Source organism: Setaria italica, chromosome V (genome assembly GCF_000263155.2).
Source record: "Setaria italica strain Yugu1 chromosome V, Setaria_italica_v2.0, whole genome shotgun sequence".
NCBI lineage: Eukaryota > Viridiplantae > Streptophyta > Magnoliopsida > Poales > Poaceae > Setaria > Setaria italica.
In genome coordinates this window covers 7,061,708-7,084,517 of record NC_028454.1, presented here as the reverse complement: position 1 = coordinate 7,084,517, position 22,810 = coordinate 7,061,708, and the positions used below count along the sequence as shown (strand labels likewise).

Here is a 22,810-nt window from a genome sequence, read left to right as displayed (position 1 = left end):
TACGTTTAATACTCCTAATTAGTACCTAAACATTTGATGTGACACATGCTAAAAATAAGCAAAGGGAACCAAACGCTCCCGTATGATGTTGGAGTTGCGTTAAAGGAACTGGTATTGCAGTTATGTCCTTTACGGAGTAAACGAAATTGATTGGAAGATTGGATGAGAGAACACTTTCATATGAAATGCTGCATATATCTTATCTTGGGCTGTTCAGATGTGCCAAGGATTTGTAATTGCATTATATCATAGGTATGGCTATGTTTAAGCAAATTCCATCACACTCAGTATTGAAAATACTACCTTTGAATGACTAGAAAATTCCTTTGCAGTTCCTTTTTCTTTTGTGGAGGTATGATAAATGTCATGCATAATATATGGTTGCAGACCCATGATTTATGCACTGTACTGTATTATTCCCCTTTTTGACCTAAGTTGTCATCATAATCGGCGCAGTACTTCAGCTGTTCCCTGACACTCTCCAGTCTATGCTTTGCTGTGATTATTTTAGATCTAAGCGGCATAGCGATTGGGGAGGAGAGGACATGAAGAACTTATGCTGGGACTTGTGTGGAATCGGGCATTGCTCGATCTTTTTTAATTATTGAACTTATGCTGGGACTTGTATGGAATCGGGCATTGGTCGATCCTTTTTTATTATTATTATTGTTGGCCTGATCGGTTATCATTCTGGTGTTTGAATTCATACAGTGATTTGTGCGCCCCTTAGCATCTTCCATATTGGCAGAAAAATATGAGCATTCAGAATTTCAGATTTAGGCTCCCATGTTACACAGGTAAGGACAGTAGGCTCAACTTATTCCATTTACTTAACACGTTCTGTTCGCTTCGCTGAAAAGCCATGGCTGAGAGTAGCGGATTCCATACCATCGAGTACTACACGGACGTCTTCGCCGCGCTCGCGGCGGTCGTGAACGCCAGGCTCCCCTGCGTCGGCCGGCTGCTCCTCGTCCGCCTCGTGCTCCGCGTCAGGCGGGCCCACGCCAGCGGCAACAGGCACCAGCTGGCGGCCGCGGCCGCGTTCGTGGCGCACCTGGTGAACCAGGGCGTGGCGCACGACCTGCTGGCGCTCGAGCTCCTCGCGCTGCTTCTCGACCTGCCGACGGACGGCACCGTGGAGGTCGCCGTGGGCTTCGCCAGGGAGTGCGGCGCCGCGCTCGGCGAGTCGTGCCCGCGAGGGCTCGACGCCGTGTTCGACAACCTGCGCGGCATCCTACACGACGGCGACATCGACAAACGCGTCCAGTTCATGATCGAGGATCTCTTTGCCATCCGGAAAGCGCGGTTCCGGGGTCACCCTCCTGTCCGGGCAGAGCTGGATCTCATCGAGGCAGACGACCAGGTGACTCATCAGGTGGAGCTCTCCTCGTCGCTCGAGCATGGTGATGAGCTCGATCCGGAGGTCCATCTTAACGTGTTTGAGCCCAGCCCTTCCTTCGCGCAAGACGAGGCAGCGTACGAGGACCTCAAGAGAACCATACTCGGATCAGCCGGAGACGAAAATCTGGATCAGGATCAGGATCAGGATCAGTGCAGCGACGACGACGACGAAGCATCAGGTGACGAGTCCGCCGAAACCGAGCTGACCATCCGCGATGACACCGACACCGATCTAATCAACCTCCGGCGGACCATATACCTCACACTCATGTCGAGCGTCGGGTCCGAGGAAGCCGGGCACAAGCTCCTGTCCGTCGTGCGACCCGGCCAGGAGCTGGAGCTCTGCACCGTGCTCGTCGAGTGCTGCAAGAAGGAGAAGTCGTACACGAGCTACTACGGCCGCCTCGCCCAGCGGCTGTGCGCCATCGACCGCGCGTACCAGGCCGGCTTCGAGGCCTGCTTCGCCGGGCAATACTCGGCAGCGCACCGCATGGCGACCGACGAGCTGCGCGCCTCCGCCAGGCTCTACGCGCACCTGCTGGCGGCCGACGCGCTTCCGTGGCACGCCATCCTTGGGCGCGTCAGGGTCACGGAGGACGACACCACGTCGTCGTCACGCATCTTCATCAAGATGCTGTTCCAGGACCTCGCGGAGCAGCTCGGGATACGGGCGCTTAGCAACAAGGTGAACGGCGAGGACACCGCGGTGCGAGACGCCCTCTTCCCCAAAGACTGCGCCAAGAACACGCGCTTTGCCATTAATTTCTTCACCGCAATCGGCCTGGGAGGGGTCACCGAAGCCGCCAGGAAGCTCATTGTGTAGTGGTCTAGTGGAGCACCTTTTTACTACTTGTGGTCACTGTCTAATTCCAAATTCGTTGTGTAGAAGTATTCTGGTGGATCAAAGATTACGCCAAGAATTGACACGCTTTTCCAAATTGATGTATAAGATTAAGCCTTTGCATGCACTATCGAATTGCATCCAGTAGTGAGTCTCTTGAGTAATTTTCATATCTCGATCATTTGCAAGTGATATCATTTGTTTTGTCCTGCTGTAGTAAGATTTCTCTTAGGTCCCGTTTGCATCATTCATTTGGAGCAGAAACCATAGAACTGGAATTGATTCCACAATCATGTTTGGCTTGCCACCCTCTAGAACTGAAATAGGAGATTCCATCCTGAATCTAGGTGTGAGCTAGTCTCTCTTAGCCTATTTTCATCTTTGTACTATGTCATTTTTCTGGAAGTGGAGCCCACTCCAACGCTATCGACCCTTGTCAAGTCTTGGTAGGGATTTAGATTTTCATAAAAACATTTTGGATCTAGATTCTTGCACGTACAGTACATAGGCGGGAGAGAGGGATACATGCTGGGTGGCATGGGATGATATGATCATGTCCAAGTTTCTTGGTGGAATAGGCTTCCGAGATATTGAGCTATTCAATCTTGCTTTGCTTGCGAAGCAGGCTTGGCGGGTCCTTGTGGCATCTCTGAGCGTCCAGATTTTAAAGGCAGTTTATCTTTCACAAGGTGATTTTTTTTAGGACAATCTTGGATCCGCTCCCTCTAAAATCTGGTGACCAATTTTGGATGGCAGGGAAGTGCTTCAGCTCGGCCTGATGAGGAGAATATGGACTGGCTACCGACTGACTATAGCGACGCACGTGGCTTTCGGTTAGACCAACATATTAAGAAATGTTGAAGTCTATTTTTCTAGAAAATATAAAGCTCATTTTGTAATCTTTATCCGCCACACGCTTCCGCGGAGGTTTGCGCCGAGCGCCTTAAGGTGTTCTGCTGGCCCCACGATGTGGAGCTGCGTGATGGGTGAGCACCTAGGCGTCCCTTCAGGCGGTGCTGGCCTCGCTCTAGGGGGCCGAGTGGAGCTGCTCCCACGCCATCTTCCGCACGACGCATTCGTCGCACCCAGGTCGTCCCTGGCCCTTCCTTCTCCGCCGAGTTGACGAAAGCAAACTGGACATGCCTCTTCATCTAGGTAGTCGGAAATTTGTCTCCGTGATTGACTGCTCTGACCGGTTCTTCTTGTTTTGTACGGTGTAGATGGACGCAACGCGGACTCCGCGGCATTGCGGGAGTAGGGCCACGACGCGAACCAAACGAAGGGCCTATTGGGCAGGTCTCTGCCTTCTGAAAAGTGCATCTAGCCCTTTAGTGGGTTTTGATTGATTGAATGACAACATGTTTAATGAAAGCCAAAATGATGTGTTGTTGGAAACAATCTAGTTCAAACACAAAACAACAATGCAAATGTAATTCATGCAATGCTTATTTATTGTAGAATTTTGATGACTTATATGAAAGCAAGCACATTGAAAGTAATTAATGAGACAAAAGGGATTGCATATGAAATGGTCTCACCTTTTGAAGCTTGCTACATGAAAGACAAGTATACAAATGAGTTCAATTGATGTCTTTGCAATCGATTCATATTTATTTGAAGAAGTCAAGTCACATGCTCAATATGGCTATGCTCAAGGAGAAAATCAAATTGACATGATTGGAACCCTCACTTTTTGAAGATTGAAGACAACGGCATTTTGGTTCAAGGGAATTCAACTCAAGCGGTTTAAACTCCATTTTATCTTTGATCTTGAGTAAATAGGTATGCCGTACTATTAAGAGGGATGCATCATGTTGATAGATGATTATTCATAAGTGCTCAAGCCAGCCCATGTGATATTTGAGAAGTTGAGAGACAAAAGAGCTAACTTGTTTTTTGCTGGTCTGGCAATGTCCGGTATTGAGTATCTGTCCAGCCTCGGTGAAAAACTTGCTTTCTCACTAAGGCTCGTCGGGAGTTCCGGCATGTTCGTCGGAAATTCCGACGTCTCGCTTGTCACTGACAAAGTAACCGTTGGCGCTGTTTGATAGGGAGACATGAGCTCGTCCCTTGACCGGTGCTTCATGACGGCGAAGCAGAGGCCGCGCAAGTTCAGAAGAGGCGGCCTCGGGGAGAGCAGAGGAGCAGCCATAATCTGGTGTTGTGCGCCGTAGTCCGTAGAGACGGGGCACGCACGCACCACGCAGCAGCAAGCACGGCAGCAGGCAGCGACCGGTCTAGTGGTATTACCGCAATGGCACATGCAAGTTCAAAATTTGAACGTCTGTGTAATGGCGCCACTTTCCTTAACGTAACATTGCTAGTCTGGGACATTCCTCAGTGTAAATGTGGTACACGGTTGCCTTTTATGTTTTTTTCCAACTTGTATAATGTTGCGCGTCTTGACATAGGGGTAGTAATGTCGTTTGCTACCAATACTAATTTGCTCCCTCAAATTCTAAGAATGTGCTTTATACCGGGACGGAGAGTCATTACAAATTTACATAGTCCCATTAGCACTAACACATATGGCCCCGTGTGTCACGGGCACACGTGGGACCATGTGTCATTGACACTTGACACATTTGAGCCTATGTGTCATTGACACACCTATGGTAAATAAGAGGTTGCAAATTTCTTCAAGGGCAAATAAGTAATTGTCCATGTATAGTTTTATAATATTTCTCAATTTTGGTCCGGTACATGATTGATCTAAAATGAAGCGCTGGTCATATTTTTCTATGGACACCTTTTACCTTTTTTTTCGGTTGCCATATATGCAGTGCATCAAAGGCCACATCTCCTATTCACAATGCTGCACCGGTGAGCACGAATGCCTAACGCGCCGTAAGCCAGAGAAACTGCCACCCGCTGTCGCGCCATAGAGCGAGTCCTACGCAAGAGCATTCCTATTGGTTGTTCCTGACGTCATGTGGGACTCTTGCCCCAGCCGGGGACGTCCTCGTACATGTTCATCGAGCTAAAGAAGTGAAGGTCCAATTTGAGCTATGGAAAATTTTCTCAATATCTAGACTGTTTCATAAATATGAAATTTCAAACGACCTTTTAAACAGGAAGATTTGTTCTTCAGTTTTTGATTGGTGAACTCTTGGTAGCATGTCTGACTGTGCACAATTTATGGTCATGATAAGCAGTAGATTGTTGTATTAGCTATCTAGTTGCGAACTGTATTACCCGATGTATGTTTCTTTAGCTACTTATCCGTTTTCATTCAAACTAGTTTAACGGTTAGTCTAGTTTCCACTGCTGCTGCGTGTTGGAATTAGAGCTAATTTACGGTTTATTTAAATCCAAAATATTGAATAAGACATGATAATGGCATATAAAGAGGACTATGATTCATTGTGTTTATAGTAATAGACTAATAGTAATGAATATAAAGTATGAGATGACTACTACAAGCCGATCAGCAGACATCAAATGGTCAGTTACTAAGTAATTCTCAGCCATCAAATACTAGCCAAGCCAAGTCCACATGGCGAGTGATCGCGCAAGTGGCACCCTTCTATTCCTTGGTCAGTTTCTTACTAGGTGTAGTAAGACTTCACCTTATAAGTTGGTTAGGAACTCTCTCAACTTCCAAGATGATTTATTATAAATGTAACTACCACCATTTCCTATGACCTTGGGATTTATTTGGTTGATTAGTTTCTTATTAGGCCACGGCCCAATCCATCTAACGGTGCACATGTGCACTCTCACTCTCTCTCACACACACTTTGACGTTCGCACGTACTCATAGATTCGTCAACATACATTTAGCTCATTGAATTGTGAGAAGATTCGTGCTCCCCAGATGGTCCCCATCTTCTTAGGCGATGTGGTTAACTTCTCTTGCTAGGTGTAGGGATAGATTAATAAGGATCAAGGTTAGGGTTGGAGATTTCGTTGGGAATTATGGTTGGTGGATGGCACATGGGGATATCATGCCCTGTACTCCTTCCATTTTCAAATATACGATATTAATGATTATTTTCATTCATTTGAATTTTCTTTTTTTCTAGAAATATTTGTGCAAAATACATAAATATGCAAGTTAAGCTTCAATATTTATGCAAAATACATAAATATTGGCGTAGTCGATCAGAAGTTGATGCCGTGCAGTTGTGCCTCTAGGAAATAGTGGAACACAGCGAGCGGTGGTGTAGATGCGCCTCCAAAAAACTTGATTGTCCTTCTATCCTCGGATGCAAGATCTCATGTGAGAAGGGCATAGCTTCGGAGGTTTGCTCTCCCAACGTTCTATGCACTCAAATCGCCTGAACGAGGATAGTGAAAAGCAGCGTGTAACAACCCAGCTTAATTAAGCTGTGTTTAAATCTTAAACAAGTCATTAGTTCTTAAAGAAGAGTTTTGGCAATAATAAGGCAAGTGAAAGTACACTTTTGCCCCTCACAAGCTTAAAACGCTGCCCAACAGTAACTTAAATTTTTTGCTTAAGAACTTAAAATTCTGTCCAACTAAGAGTTGTAGAACTCAACTTTCTTAACAACTTTTATTTTTGGTGTTTTGCTTGGATCTGAGCAGAAGTCCTTCAAAAATCCGAAATACCAATCTGTGTTGTTTTGTTTTAAAACAGGCAAAGTCCAAACTTTGGAGCTCTCTATTTCTAAATTTCTAATATGAACTCAAGCTGAGCTCTATACCAAAGTTTTAGAGCCTCAGGACATTAACAACTTTTCTTTAAGGAGTAAGCTCGAAATTTACCCCGAAAACCTTCAAAATCCTGATCAAAGTCACCTAGTTTGGTCAACTCAGCCACTTCGGCAATCCCGGCTAAGTCTGGAAATCATCCCGACCTGGCACTTTAGTGCAGATTTATCTTTTAAAAGTTGAACAGAACATCAGAAAATTCCTTTATAAGAGTTTGAGAACTAAGTTTCTACTACAACTTTGTTGATTGGATCTTGGTCCAGTTCACCTCCGAAGCTTCTTAAAACTGCAGCTCAAATCAGCCAAAAACCCTGAAAACAGCTCAAAAACCGCCGTTTTCGCCTAAATCCCAAAACCGGCGTTCCTCCAAACTTTAAGGCTTTGGATCTTCAAATCTGTTGTGATTTTGAACTCGGTCCAATTATGAAAGTTGAGCTTGGACCGGAGGACTGCAACTTTTGTTAAGGGAGTAAATGTTGTGCGGTTCAAGAATAAGAATCAGGAGAAATAGCGCTTGGAAATCGGCCCGGCGAAAGGATCCCGCGTATCCCGTCATGCTCGAGCATGCTCGTGCGCGCCGCCAGAGCGAAGCTGCCGCGTGGATGCCGTTCGCCCGCGCCGCTGCCCAACCCCCTGCCGTGACCAGACGCGTCGACGCCCCGCCCGCGGCCAGTGACGTCCCAAGCTCGCCTGCGACTCCTCGACTTCACCTCCTCGACTTCACCTGTAGCGCTCGGCGCTCTGTCCCGCGCGCCTGCCCCCGAGGTCGCCCTGCCGCTCGCCGCGCCCGCTCGCCTACCCGCCGTCCGACGCGATGCCTCGAGCTAGCCTCGCCAACCGCGTGCGCCCGACAAAGCCGCTCGTCCTGCGCACGCCTGCTCGCTCGCCCACTCCGCACACACCTCGCCTGCAGCACCGCGACGCCTTCCGCGCGCGCCAATGGCCGCCGTCGCGGCCAGGACCACCGGCAGCTGCACCCCGCTCCCCCTCGGTCCACCAGCCAACCGGAGCTTGCCCGGGGCTATAAAGCCTCGCTCGCGCCCACCTACGCCACCTTTTGGCCTTCCCTGCCTTGCCGTCGCTAAGCCCCGCCCACCTCTGTCCATGCGCCGCCGAGCACACCGCCGCGGAGCTCCCACCTCCGCGCGACCCTGCACCTCACCAACGCCCCCAGCCGCTTCGCTTCCCCCTCGCGAAGCTGCTGCGCCCGCCCGTTGCCTCCGCCCAGCCCCAGTTCCGCCGGAACCCCCGCCGCCCGACGCCGTCCCTGCGGCTCACCGCCGCTGCCATGTTCTGTCCCCGTCGGACTCCCCCGTCACCCTCAAACTCATCAAATCGAGCCAAGGTGAGCCCGCGACCCTCTCCGGCCACTCGCCGCCTGGCCACCGCCGACGAGCCGTCGGAATATGCACCGGCCGCCGCCGCACGTGCACCTGAGGACCCAATTGCGGTTTAGGAAGTAGACTCAAGGGCTTTAGTGCATAAACTAGGGACCCGTACGCAAATAAAGTGTAGACGTGAGGGTTAGACTGCAAGTTTACCTCAGTTTAAACGTTTTAATCGGCAGAAAATGTGTTTAACTTTGGAAATTCACCAAAATTCGTAGACAATTCAGAAAAATATCAAACCACTTTTGCTAGGCTTAGTATAAAGTGTAGTTTCGAATAAAAATACTTTTGGCACATGTCACTGCTGGAATTAATGTGATATGTTTTAATTCTTGTTTAAGCCTTTTGAATCATAACAAATCATGGAAAAATGATAAAAAGATGAATCCAACTCTCATATGTCTGTTTCAAACAGTAGAAGCTCGGAAAAATATTTTGGAGCTTGCCTCAGGTGTTTAAATCCCTATTTTAGTTTTACCATGTGTAAATAGGCTTATTTTCATCTTTTACATAATAATTCAACCTGAGATGATAAAAATATGAAACCTTTTGGATAAGTCGGTGGTATAATGTCATTTATGGGAAAAATATGAAAACCACCACAAATAGATAGGTGAACCACTTTCCTATTTAGAGAAGAATAAATAGGGTAAATGCATAGAAAAAGATACCCTTTGCAAAAATTGTTAAATACAAGCTACCTTAAGGTAATAAAGGCAATATTGGAAGAGATACAAAAGAACATTAAGAAATAGGATAACTTTCCGATCTAAAGGATCAAGTGGAAATCCATATATGTACACAATCGCCATCAAATCAACCCCCGGCTTGTACCACACCCCACCTGCCTCGTGTAGTTAAAGAAGGTGTAAAATCTTATTTAGGTGAATGTGGCCATGTTATAACTTTTTCTTCTTTAGCTTTAACTCATGTTCACATCCTATAAGGAATGTAACTTGATGTATTGCATTTCGTGTAGAGCTGAACCTCGCAGACGGAACTTACGAGCTCCACCTGGCGTCGGAAGAAGGAGCCGTAGCTGAGCTGCCGCCTGCAGGAGCCGAGCCCGAGCACGCCGAAGACCAGTTCGCTACCGCCCCTCTTGAAGGCAAGCCCCGGAGCATAAATCCCTATCTTTAATTACTTGCAATATATTTGGTTGCTTGCTTGTGCATTTACATTTTTCTAGGAATTGATTGAAACCGTAGATGCATGAATTAGTACCCTTTGACATGAACATTAGTATGATAGGCCGAGTAGTTGCAATTCTTAATAGGACTCGGTAAAAGTTGAGTGATTGACTGTCACTCGCGAGTTATAGGAGTTGTTTGTTATCCTTTTGTTATAACTATAAGGATGATGGACGGGGCAGGGCTCTGTGAACTAATTTGGTGGTCGGTGGATTGCCCCGTTTGTCTACATGAATTTGGTTTAATGTCGAGATGTGATAGTGTTCGTGATCAAGTGTTTGAAAGTATTAATCTCATACCTAGTATGGGATGGGGAAGCCTAGTACCTGATTGAATCAGGACGTGAGCGGTTTGTTCCACTGTCTCTGGAATGGAGTTCCCTTGCGGCCGCATGTGGTGACAAGTGCGATCATAGGATGGCAGAGGCTGGGTCTATGGAGCCTTGTACCAAGGGAAGTGGACCCAACACGGGTCTGGGAATTGATGGGGACGGCTGACAAGTGAAGCGACCCTTCGCGGTGCACGGATGTCGTGAGATTAGGTTCGCCATGTATGGTTAAGAAATTTAAATCGATTCATCTACCTCTCACAGATTGGGACTACTTGATCGCTATGCTACACTGAGTAAGAATGAAAGATGACGATGATCAAATTTTGTTATCTGTAATTAATTGCTTGGAAACTATGCTTATTTAGTATAGCTGCTAACTTAGATTGGTAATTGAACGTAGAACTGGTGGCTAAAATATTGAAAGTAAGGACCTACACTAGTTGCTTCTGGCAAAAACAAACCCCTCTAGCCAAAAAGCTTGCATGTCTAGGTGTTGGTGGAATAATACCACCGGTCGGTTAAGTCTTGTTGAGCGTAGTCCCTCAGCTTTGTTGTGGCATATCTCTTTCAGGTGATGTCGACGCCTTTGAGCTTGCTGCAAGTAGCACTTGGCCTCCCCAGCTTCCTCCTGGGTGGACGGTCGAGTGGGATCCCTCTTCGGATGGCGAGGACCAGAATCATTGATGTCATGATCGGCTTCGTCATGATGTCCGGCATCGGCGTTAGCTTCCGTTTGTTTATTTCCGCTGCTTAAGAACTCTACAAACTATGTTTTAATTTCGAACCCGATGATGTAATAAATTAATGCACTTGGTTAATTTGGATGATCTATTGTAATCTCTAGAACCACTCACCTTCGTGTGAGCTACGCTTTCTCGGTCCTGTGAAGTGGTTTATCGGATGAAATCCGACGGACTGCCGAGTTAACTTGATTAAAGTACATGATCATGTATTAGGCGACTTAATTGTGTTTTAGCTAAGTTAATTTAAGCGGTTCCGCCACACAGCGCAACGATGGAACTTGTGAGCTTTGGTGGTGTGTGATGCTGGTGCACATTGGAGAAGAGAGGTGCACCTAATATAGGCACTTGTAGACTTTTGGATGTCCAGGGTAATTGCAGTCACTCGGCAGCTATCAAATGGTTAGTTACTAGTAACTCTCAGCCATCAACAGTCATCAATTACTGACCATTTGTTATTATCCATTCAATCAACATCAGTTACTAGTCACTAATCGACTAGCGTAAGCCAAGCCCACTTGTCGCAGCGTGGCATGGCGCGATGCGGCGAGCAAGCGTGCACGTGTGGGGCATCCTTCTATCCCTCCTTCAACTTCTTACCAGGTGTAGCAAGACTCCACCTTATAAGTTGGTTATGGACCCTCTCAACTTTCAAGATAAATTTATTATAAATGTAACCACGACCATTTTCTATGGGGCTTGGGATTCATTTGATCGATTAGTTCCTTATTAGTCCACGAGCTCAATCAATCTACACACACACGGAGATTGATCAATATACTTGTTGGAGAAATTTTGTCAATGTTCTAGCCACATGATTTGTGAGAAGATTTGTGCTCACCAGGTGGTCCTCGCGATGTGGTTGTTTTCTCTAGCAAGGTGTGGGATAGATTAAGGACTGAGGTTAGGGTTAGAGGTTTCGTTGGGAATTATGTTTGGCGGATGGCACATGTGGACATCATGCCTTGCAATGCCTCCATTTTAAATATATGATATTATTGTTTTTTTATTTATTTAACTTTTAATCTTTTCTACAAATATTTGTGCAAAATACATAAACATGCAAGTTAAGTTTAAAATAGTTTTGATGTTAGATCTAATAATGATGCTCATTTCACTTTACCAAACAAATTGATCAAATAAATATTATTGATCAAAGTTTGAATAAAAATCAATTACATCATATATTTAAGAATAGATGTAGTATTTATTTAGCGAGAATGGTGGAATGGATGACAGGCACTAGAGAGGAAGCAGGAAGGTTGGACATATAGTGCATCTCGCTAGAGAGGAATAAGATTCCATCATGAGAATGAGTCGTGCATCAGTGCATGGCCATGCATGGGATATGAAGGAGGATGGCTATGCATGCCTTTAAGGTGGCAGAGGACAATAGGAGGCCGCGGGGTGGTGCAATGGAGGGCAAAGGCCGCGACGATGCTCAAGGGAAATGTTGGAGCTTGATTGGTAAGAAAGAATTGAAGTAGAAACTAGAAAGGGAAGGGGTGGACGTTTAAAATATGATAGAATTTAATTAAATACAGTTGTAAGCAGAGACCATCTGAGAGATTTTTAGAAAAATAGTTATCAGCACATAAATAGCAAATTTGGGATCAAACTTACAAGCATGTGGCATTAATTTATTTGGGGATCGATAAACATGGCATGTAGAACTACAACTTACAAGCATGTGTTTGATCGCAGGGATCGATAAACATGGCATGTAGAACTACAATTTACAAGCATGTGGCAAGTTAATTCTTCGATGTTACGCGTACGCTGCTAATAGTACCGTAAGAATTTCTGCGGATTCTTCGTAGGTTGCATGCGGCACACAAACACAACACGGTGTGGCTAAAAATCAAAACTATTTCGCCATTTCGTGCTTTCGGAAGCGCCAAAACCTCTAAAAATTCTTTATTTGACACTAGAAAATAACCTAATGCTCGTTCCTGATGTGACACCAGGTTTAACTTCCATGCCTCTTTTGATACTCCCGTCCATTTTGCTTACTAACGGTGTTAACTGTCGATTGAAAAGTCAACTTTGCCCCTGACACTAGCATGTTTGATCACTGGGCTGCTTCTTTTTCCGTTTATTACATACAAGTGCACGTATAAATTCCATTTCAAACTGCAATATAAAGTTCAAAAATAATCATCTCAAACTTCAACAACCCGTAATTGTACAGAAACGTGGAAAGAATCGATGCTTAGGAAATAGTTCTTCCATGGATCAGCAATAGCACTCTCGAGGATCTAGAGCCAGCACATTGTAGCACTAGCAGCAAGGCGTGGCACCGGCAGGTAGCAGCTAGGGGGAGCCGCACGAGCGCTTTGCCCGTCGCAACAGCTCAGGCGCACAGCCGCACCTGCAGTGCTCGTTGCATCCTCGCCAGCAGCCCGTCACCACCGCCGCATGCTCCTGTGCCTATCCCCGCAGTACGTCGTTGCGCCCCCCGCAGCTATCCGACGCAAACTGCAGGGCGTAGACTGCCGCGGTATTGCAGCCACTCGTCGCTGCACCCTCGCAGCAATGCGCTGTCGCCTTAGGCCGCCCCCGTGGCCTGACAGGGTTCTTCAGTCAGCGCAGTGGCCTCCAAGCACGGGTGGAGGACTCGTAGCTAACACGGGATCCAGTTTGAGAGCACAGCCCGGATCGATGTTCGGGGAGGTAGGACTGAGGGGATTCAAGGATGTGATGTGGATTCAATTGAGCGATCAACATTCTTGAGGGTACTTTGGTCCATTCAAAAATAATTTGATCAGCTACCTTGAATGGAAGTGGGATTCAATGGACGGAAATGTCAAATGAGGCATAAAAGTTATGCTCCCATAGGGAATGAAAAAAATTTCAGGGCCTGTTTGTTTCCACCCTCCTAAAACCTTACCTCCTAAAAAGTGACTAAAAACTGCCTAAAGTGCCAAACACTTCTCCTAAAAAGTGACTAAAATCTTTTAGGAGGTCCAAATCTTTTAGGCCCTCACCCCCCTCCAAACCGACTAAAATCAGCTCTGGACCGCTCCTACCCCCGCATACCCTCACCGCACGCCAGACTCCCGCCCGACTCCCGCCGCCCGCCCGACTCCCGCCGCCCGCCGCCGCCGCTGTAGCGCCCGCCCGACTCCCGCCGCCCGCTGCCCGACTCCCGCCGCCCCTCCCCCTCCGCCTCCCCGATGAACCACTGCACGGAGGCCGCTAGCGCCGGGGAGGCGCGCGCCTGGAAGGCACCCGCGCGGGCGCCGCGGAGCCGCGCGACGGCCACCGCCACGGCGAGCGCGGCCCCTGCCGCGGCCGCCAGGAGCACGAGGTGGTGGCTGCCCCCGCCCCCGCGCAAGAGCAGCGCGGCGAGCGCGAGGGCCGGGAGGAGGACGACGAGAAGGAGCACCGCGGGCTGGGCCGGGCCGGGGCGGAGCCGGTGGTGGGCCAGGCGGAGCAGCGCCCGGGGCTTGGCCGGCGCCTGCGCCTTCTGGTCGTCGGGCTTCGGATCGTTGAGCGCGTGGAACGACGCGGCGCCGGGGCCGGCGCGGACGGTCGGGGAGCGGAGCAGCGACGAGGAAGCTGTGGGAGGCGGCGATTTGAAGGTGGTGGAGCGGAGGCCGGGGATTTGGCCGGCCGACGGGCTCTGCTCAGCTCAGGGAACGCCGTGGAGGGGAACAGGGGTAGCGGGTTGGTGGGGGAGAGGTGTATCTTGGTCATTTTACCACTTCATTCATTGACTTTAGTCATTTTTAGGAGGTGGAACTAAACATACTTTAGGAGGTGCCTAAAAATTGCCTAAAATCTTTTAGGAGCTAAAACTTTAGGAGGGTGGAAACAAACACGCCCTCAGTATCATGCAAGAAATTAGACTATCTTCCTTCCAGTGTCAAATAGGAAATTCTTTCAAAAATCATGGCCTCAAAAAGTAAGAGGAGCCCGGAAAGTATACACGTTTCTTGCTTGGCAACCGGCAAGGTGGATAAGCAGCGCTCGTGGGACCCGCGAGGCATCCACTGCTGGATGGGCTGGCCGGATCACGCCAAAGCCCGGCCCACTAAGATCACGCCTTCCAGCATCCATGGCGGTTCTCCTCTTCCGTTTCCACTTTCTAGCCAAGATATAATCACCTTCTTCTTCATCTCATCCAAGTAGTAGGTCACAGCGCAGCAGAGCAGTAGAACACGCATTGCATTCCATAGAAGGCGGCGGCGGCGCGCGCGCCTCCGATTTCAGGGGGGCGAACCGGGCGATCAAGGTGAGTCGTCTCGTTGCCGCCGCATCACGATCAAGTTTTTTACATGTTTCGATCCCCCATTCCCGCAACCTTGCGCGGCCAATTTTCGTAAGTTTGGGGACTACGGGTCAACCTCCGTCAGGGATCCATGAACTGTGTGGTTCAGAGACGGAGGGAGGGATCCATGAGCCGCGTAGTTTTCTCGTCTGCGCCGCGTGGTTTGGAGGGCTGTCGAACTGAAGTTCACAAGCACGCGGCAGTGGCGTGGTAATCTTGAGATTTGGGATTGTTCTTTGGAAGCTGAATAATGCAAACCGTGTGCCGAGAACAATTTTTTATTGGGATTCCTAAAAAAATTGATGATGATTTTGGCTCTGTTGATATGTAATCCGTCGTTGAAGCCGCCAATAGGACATTCAGCAGACACAGTCATTCTCCTTATTCAGACGTACGTGTGTGAAGAACAGGAGTGTGCAAATCTGATACGACCTGCATTTGCATCAGTGCATATATCACATCTGCATCCATCAGCATTATTGGCATGCAATCCGATACGACCTGCATGTGCATATATCACATATGCATCCATCAGTATCATTGGCGGCCAATAGTATATCACAGTTTCGATTAGGTTACAGAAATCTCTGAAAGATCAAATGTGCCATTGCTTTATGTAGTTCCCAAACCTTAACACTTACCGATCGCAGCCTGATTACTGAATGCTGATACATGACATTGCGCAGATGGGCTCGAAGAGGCCTAGGCAGGTGTTGATAACAGGGTGCGGGAGGAAGGGTCCGGCCGTGTTTGCACCTAGGGGGCAAGCTGAGACTGCAGCTGCGACGAGCCAACACCGAGCGGAGAAGATCACTGTCACCCTCGATGCCGACCTGCTGCAGTGCTGTGTTTGTTCCGGTCCATTGACCACGCCCCTTTTTCAGGTATATATGTGCGGAATCAATCTCTCATGTTCAATGCTTCAGAACTTGCAATTCTTGATTTGTTATTATTATGCATGGGGCCGTCTTATTTGTTTCTGGAAGGCCACCTGCTGGCTGCTGAAAATCATTTATGCCCTAGTCTGCTCTCACTCTGCAACCTGAATTTTCTAGCTACCTCATTGTAGAATATAGTCTTTTAAAATGATAAATGGGTGCAGATAGTCAATGCCATAGTGTTATATGTCCTGAGCTCCTCACATGTAATCTGGTTACACATTATTATATAGTAATTAGCCAATAAGAAGGATTCTAACAAAGTCAAACTAGGATTTAGCTGACCTGCATCTGCACTGTCTACTTCTTGGTATAAGTACTCTTTTTTTAATATACTGGTGTAGATGCTATGAACACCCTGTTAACTATCTGGTACCGCTGATTCTGATTATACCAATTGATATTATGATGAAAAGGTTAAGAGCATTACATTGCAAAAAGAAATAGTTAAAAAGGCATGCTTGGTATAATGGCATCAGAAACGTTTTGTTGCAAAAATGAATGGCTACAGAGCATGCTTGGCATCAAAATTTCAATTAGTCTAAATGACTTGCTCATCGTTGTAATTTCAAGTCCCTGCAGTGCCATGCTGTTCCCGTTTGAGTGACACTTGCTTTGGTTTGTTTTCCACTTCCATTTTTTGGTTGGCATGCAGTGCACCAAAGGCCACATCTCATGTTCAGATTGCTGCACGGACGTGGCGCTGGATGACGAGTCCGAGTGCCTGATGTGCCGCGAGCCGGAGACGGCCACCCGCTGCCGCGCCATGGAGCGCGTCCTCGCCGGCCTGTCCGTGCCGTGCGCGTTCCGGCAGCACGGGTGCGCCGAGATGATCCCCTACGGGGGCAAGCAAGCCCACGAGGCGTCCTGCCGCTACGCCCCCTGCCACTGCCCCATCCCCGGCTGCGCTGGCTACGCCGGCAAGTCCCTGGCCGTCCACGTCGGGGTCGACCACCCTGACGTGCACCGCACCCGCGTCAGGCCGGACTGCCTTACGCCGCTGAGGATGCGCGCGTTCGAGCAGGCCCGCGTGGTGCTGCTCGGCCACGGCTGCGCGGAGTTCCTGCTCGTCGTCGGCATGGACGTGCCGTCGGGCCGCTCGCTGTCCTTAGTGGGGCTCATGGACGAGCAGTTTGATGAGTTCAAGTACAGGATCGAGGTGGTCGGCAAGGACGGCGTGCTCGCGCTGTTCGGTCAGGCCGCGCGCGTGGATCGGCTGGCCAGGCCGTACCATGCCAGCGCCTTCCTGTTCGTCCCGAACGCCATCTGGGACTCTTATCCGGAGGACATCCCCGTGTTCATCCACCTGAAGTGAAGTACCCGGGGGCTCTCGCAAGAAACTAGAATGTTTTCCGTGGAACCACATCCAACTTTTGCATTCTGGACAGGCTTGAAATGGTGTAAGTTAGACTATTTTGCTCTGAAATCAGTATGCAACTTTTGCATTCCAGACAGATTTGAGATGGTAAGAGGTTAAACTGCCAGCCATGTGCTATTTCAATCTCTGCTTCTAAACTGTAAGCTGTGTCCTCAGTTCTGAAAGCTCCATCAGGAGGTCCGTCTGCTACTTGTCAAATGCTACGCACTAACAAGCTTTTGCGCAATCTATGACCTTTACGTATAGATTGCTGCATGAACAGCTACTGGCAATGCATCCATTTTCCTTTCATGTATTTTAGCATGTTTGACGGGAAACAGTCCTAGACTAGCACTGCACTTGGATTCCAATGAATGTTACAATTCACCCCTAAGAGCATCTCCAACAGCTTTGGTAAAACTGGTGATCTAAAATTGGTTTTAGATATAGGAGAGAGAAGATTTTTAGATAACTCTTGTGCTCTTCTCCAAAATACTTCCGGGACTAATCCACAAGTGGGATATTCTTTTAGGGGCTAATGTGCAAAATTGACTTCCTCCTCTTCTCTTATCCTTCACCCGTCGCCTCTACAGATTCCCCGCCACCCTACCCTCCGCCACCTTCTCCTCCCGACCTCCAGCACCCTATATTCCCTCCCCTCACCGCCCTCTACTCAAGCCGTCGCCGCATCCCTCCCGCAGCTCCTCCTCCTCCGCTCGAATTGACGAGCCACGCTGCTTTGAATCGTCGTTGGCCACTCCTCTGCTGTGTTCAACTCAAATCGGTGGCGGCCCGACCCTTGCTCCACCTTTGCAAGGGAGGTCGCCGGAGCTTGGGAAGGAGAGGAGCGAGGGAATGGGACACCGGAGGCAGCCTTTACTAGTAGCTTAGGGCGCTACGCGAGGCCGCGGTTGGAGGCGTGGGGTGAGGTCATTCTGGAGGCGTTGCGTGGGGCGGCGGCGATCAACGCTACACGGGCCGGCGACCAAATCGACGAGCCGCGCCCCCCAAATCGCTGCCGATTTGAGGTCAGTAGGGCATGGGACGGGTGGTGAAGGGGCTCATTCTCCTCCATGATGGTGCTAGTGGTCGGAGGCGGGAAGGACGGCAGCGGTGATGGAGGCGGTGCTAAGGCTTCAACCAGTAGCGGTTGGCTCTCCCACCAGTGGAAAGAAGATTTAGTAATCCACTCTTTGGATTGATATATTTGCATATATAGAAGAGAGAAATTTAGATCGTAGCCTAAAAAAATTTAGGGATAGCAATCCATATGGCAATGCTCTTGGAGCAAATTTTTAGCTGTTTTTAGGTATCCTGTTAGTTTTTAAGGATAGCAATCCATTTTACAAAGCTGTTGGAGATGCTCTAATACAAACATAGCCTAAAAACGGGTAGGGATGCTATATTGCCAGTGCTCACATCCAGTTCATTAGCTCGCTACAGCCATGCAAAGGACTGGCGCTGCACCACTGCAAGAGACCAGAGTTGTTAGTACATAGCATACACAGATGAAAGAACAGAACATCAAGAGGACGCATGACGTGATGGTACTGCATGTCAAGAAAAAAAAAATCTGTAAGCGTTGTATTAACCACAGGTCCACAACAGCAATAACCATGACCAACCAACAAGATTCCTCCGTTCTTCATTTTCTCAATTCTGTATGGAAGCCCCAAGAATTCCATCAGTTCTATAAACAAAGGCACAAGTCATTCAACTGATTGCTACTAATTACACTGCCTATTAGCTTCATGTTCCCACCGTAAGCTCTCTTGGCTTCTCAAACGCTTGTATGCACTAAGCCTTTGAAGCCATGACAGTAACCAAAACAATCTGGAAAGAATAAACCCATCTCTCACCTTGGTCGTGTGCTCATACCCCAGGTGCAAAAATGCTTGCTCCTGAAGCAGATGCCATGAAGCTCGAGACATGGAGAGCCCCTCTATGCAAAATGGGACAAGCTCAACACTTCAACTGCAGGAACTGGAGCCTCATGATTGGATGCTACTGCTATTGCTTGCAAGAGTTGTTACTTGACTTTGATTCTTCTAAAATCTGGTTTATATATCTGCGGAACTTCTCAGCTTGAGGGCCAGGTCTTACAATGTTGACGTTGCTCCACTGGGAACAAGGATCACTGAACCACCTCCTCCTGCCTGTGCACCAGGCACCAGGAACAGGTCGGTGACGCCATCGCCGGAGTACTTTATCATCAATCTTGTCCAACAAGGGTTCATTCTCCTTAAACTTCCGGGCAAAAGGAACTCCGCTCCCCACTAGCTCATCATAATGTGTAACATTTAGGAAATGGGGTTCCATCTGAGGTGGATCGTCCCACTCCATATACCGCAAGTCATTGTTCACTGTGAAATTGCGGAAGTCCGAGTTGCATGCAACCGAATGGAAATACCCCTCCAGAGGTAGCATCACATTTGTGAAGTACATGAGGAGTGTTCTAGGGAGATTCTCCCAACCAAAAACACAATACTCAATAAAGCGTCTGTTTAAAATGACCCATGGAGAACCTAAAAGAAAGGGAATGCATGTGTTAGAAAACCATTTCATCAAGCAAGTGAAAAATAGAGTGCAAGTAGAGAGAAATGCCTGTGAAAAATTTGAAACCATCAGGAGTGTCCCGTTTCTCCGTGGCTTGGAAGAACTGATTCCTCCCTGCCAAGTATATTCCGGCATCTACTATAATCGGTTGCACTCTCTGAGACCTGCAAAAGAGTTTATTGGTGAAACTAGCAGCAGTCAACTGTGCCATTCACTATTGCTATATTCAGATAGGACATACTCTTTCCATCCAATGTCACTGGTGTGATCAATAAAGTTGAGGTGCCTTGGAACAGAGGAGAAAACATGAATTAAGTCTGCAGCAAGGGACAAAAAAAGAAGTCATGAGCAGAACACTCAAGAACCCCTAAGAGTTATCAGTTGGAATAAACAAGCAACAAGCAAATTCAGAACATGTTGACAGATTAACAATATGTAGTGCTTACTGAAACCAAGATAATAGTATTTATCAAAACCAAAAACAGACTTCAATAAGAAACGGTGTAAACTTGATATTAAATAGTGGAAGCAGCACATAATACACAGATGAAATTACAAGATTTACCATACACGACATAAAAACTAAAAAGGTGATGAAGTACAGGTAAGTCAGAGGAAATGAGGAATAAGGGACCACATAAATCAGAGTGTCAGATCGGGCATGCAGTGTTGATAATTCAGTTATGTACTTGTTGGTTAAAGCTATCTTAATTGCTAATTACAAAACGAACGGTTTACTGGTTGCTGTGTTACCATCTAAAATGCTATGCTTAATGAGTTTAAAAGTTATGCCTTTGTGCCCAAGACCAGCAGACCTCCAAACGCAGTCAAAGTGTACATTATGGCTGAAAGTAAATGTATGCAATTTGACGTACCAAACTTAATGCTACGCAAGCTCAAGGAACAAGTACATAACATGGCTATAGAGCAACAAACAGTAAATGATCTCTGTCAATTTCTTCCATCTTTTCTTATGTATGTCAGTGGTCTTATGATGGAGTGCATCAAGCAAATAAGTAGTACGGTTCACTTGGAATCCAGTGCAGTAACCACTGCTAACTTTCAATACAACCTATGGAACACAAAAGAAAAGGATTCAAATTGCCCTTAAAAAGAGTCCAAAAAAGGTTTCCAAGAGGAGAACTAACTGCAAGTCTCCAACCAAACTTTAGCTAACCTACCACATGAACAAGCTTAGGACGCCCTGATGCTACTTAATCAGCCTCCTTTGGCAGCGTATACAATTAAAGTAGACATGTACATTCATAGTTTACATAAAATAAACGGACATATGTGTACGGACGCACACAGCATGATGGAGACAAAGCCAGAGCAAGAGTTGCATAGCTCATTGCTGATGAGAAGAACCCTAATTGAGGAATTACAGTTTGCATTAATACACATTGGTGGCAACACAAAAATACACCAAATCCAACTGAACCATTGAAGCAGGTATTTGGTGGAGAAATCGTGAAACATATGCTAGTATCTCCTTGACCATGCCCTGACCGAATGTTCTGCACGATCTGTTCCATTGATCAACAGCCATCAAAATTAACCAAAAAAATATGCGCACAGCCATCTAAATTACATCTGGTTTCTAATTGAAGCCATATCTTATACCATCTAGTAATTTCCCTTCATATCTGACCCTTCTCTTCTTTACCGCAGAAGGAAGCTGCACCGTCCTGGCTTCTGCGCAGCATCTGGCCACACGAGCATCCCAGCATTATGGACGAAGCAATATACAATCCGCCGCCCAGACGGGTTTTCTACGTTAACAGTTGAAGTCAGCTCAATGATGGGGACTGGGGAGGCAGCAGCAGAGGTGTTGTTTCTGTTCATGATTGTCCGGGCCATGCCAATGCCGAATATACTATTTCCAGATCACCATCCATAGTACTAGCACTGGTAGTGGTACTAGTTTCTTATAGCGTGATCCCTCCACACGTCAGCCTCCGGTTGGCTGGAGCGGGAACTAATCACGCGTTTGCCCACTTAAACTACGCTTCGTCTACCTCAGGACGCGTGAGGCCCCCGGGTGCCTATAAATGCACGCCCATCTGGGCTCAGAAACTCTCATCAGCTTCGTGTGATTCTTCTCTCGACCCATCAGCTTTGATTGGCTCTTCTTCCCTTGATCCATTTCTGTAGTGTAATTTGTGAAGTGCTTTCTTTCTTGCCTGAGTTACAAAAGATCAGTTCTTGAAGCTGATTCACCATGGCTGCTTCATCCATCTTGCTTCCGACGACGCCGCGGCGCTCCGTCACGGGGCGTGTCACGGCCCAGCGCTGCCGGCGAGGCGGAGATCGCCAGCTGCGCTGACAACGCGCTGCGCAGCATTCCGGCGGAGCGCGAGTGGCGGGCGGGGCCAGTACGGCGGCGCGCTGGTGGACGAGGGCATGTCCGTGCTGCGGCGAGGGATCTGGGAGGCGCGGATGGTGGAGTCCAACTACGAGGCGCCCGCGGGGTGGGCGGCCTGGGAGAAGCGGTACTACTCGGCCTACGTCGCCGACGTGTCCGGCATCGTCGGCGTGCTGCAGCTGGCCCTCATGGGCACCAGGCCCAGCGTCGCCATCGCCGTCGCCCCGCTCGACAGCGTGCCCGTCTCCACCGCCGCCGCGCTGCACCACCTAGGGATGGTCGCCGAGGCCGTCCTGCAGTCCATCCACCACGTTTCTTGATAGAGTCGGGCGTTTTTTGTTTTTGGTTCCTTTGGGCCAATGTGTCTAGTCCAGTACATAGCTTATCGTAGGCTTTGTATACGTGTAGTTCGTTTGCAGCTGGATTGATTATATGAAGATTCTTTAGCCTTGACAGATCACAGTTTCTATTGCAATTCGGACTGAAATCTGCTTCAAAATTGCGGGAGGTCGACAAATCCACCCAAAATCGGTTTCGCATGCCCATATTTTCCTTTGTTAATGTCAGATCTGCACTCCAATTTTGGATCAGCAGTGTAAAGCGTTGATCCTAAAAAGTGGCAGCACTTCGGAAAGTGCATCCTAAATTCGAGACCTCCAAAATTGAGGAATTTCAGTATAAGGATGAGAGCAGAAATTAGTCACAGAGTGGTTGAGCTTGTAGGGACATAGAAAATGAAGAAGACAGCATGCCAAA

The 22,810-nt window shown here is 47.9% G+C and overlaps 2 protein-coding genes and 2 pseudogenes across 3 annotated transcripts in view; 3 read left to right on the top strand and 1 right to left on the bottom strand.

Moving 5' to 3' along the window:
* Nucleotides 1-862: 862 nt before the first annotated feature.
* On the top strand, nucleotides 863-2,264 carry LOC101765440 (annotated as a pseudogene).
* A 13,260-nt stretch (nucleotides 2,265-15,524) lies between these two features.
* Nucleotides 15,525-17,091, top strand: LOC101765045 (E3 ubiquitin-protein ligase SINA-like 7). Its single transcript, XM_004971557.1, has 2 exons — nucleotides 15,525-15,722; nucleotides 16,432-17,091. Exons 1-2 carry the CDS (start codon nucleotides 15,525-15,527, stop codon nucleotides 17,089-17,091), a joined length of 858 nt encoding a protein of 285 aa, XP_004971614.1.
* Nucleotides 17,092-18,402: 1,311 nt separating this feature from the next.
* Nucleotides 18,403-22,810, bottom strand: part of LOC101764625 (beta-glucuronosyltransferase GlcAT14A) — a 5,334-nt gene continuing 926 nt past the window's right edge. The window contains exons 2-5 of one of the 2 annotated variants that reach the window (XR_001164102.2): nucleotides 19,931-20,006; nucleotides 19,738-19,853; nucleotides 18,993-19,658; nucleotides 18,403-18,602 (exon numbers count right to left, since the gene is read on the bottom strand). Coding sequence is in view for 1 of the 2 variants with exons in the window: in XM_004971556.3 (XP_004971613.2) it covers nucleotides 19,144-19,658; nucleotides 19,738-19,853; nucleotides 19,931-20,006 (707 nt within the window). In the remaining variant the exon portion in view is untranslated. Of the gene's footprint in view, nucleotides 18,603-18,690; nucleotides 19,659-19,737; nucleotides 19,854-19,930; nucleotides 20,007-22,810 lie in introns of those variants that run through there. The other variant, XM_004971556.3, reaches the window with a different exon arrangement.
* Nucleotides 20,013-22,509, top strand: LOC111257407 (annotated as a pseudogene).

Excerpts from the sequence above, each read along its gene's own strand:
- LOC101765045 (XM_004971557.1), top strand. The coding sequence starts at position 15,525 with ATGGGCTCGAAGAGGCCTAGGCAGGTGTTGATAACAGGGTGCGGGAGG. Across the intron at positions 15,723-16,431 it reads TGACCACGCCCCTTTTTCAG|TGCACCAAAGGCCACATCTC; the intron begins GTATATATGTGC and ends GTTGGCATGCAG.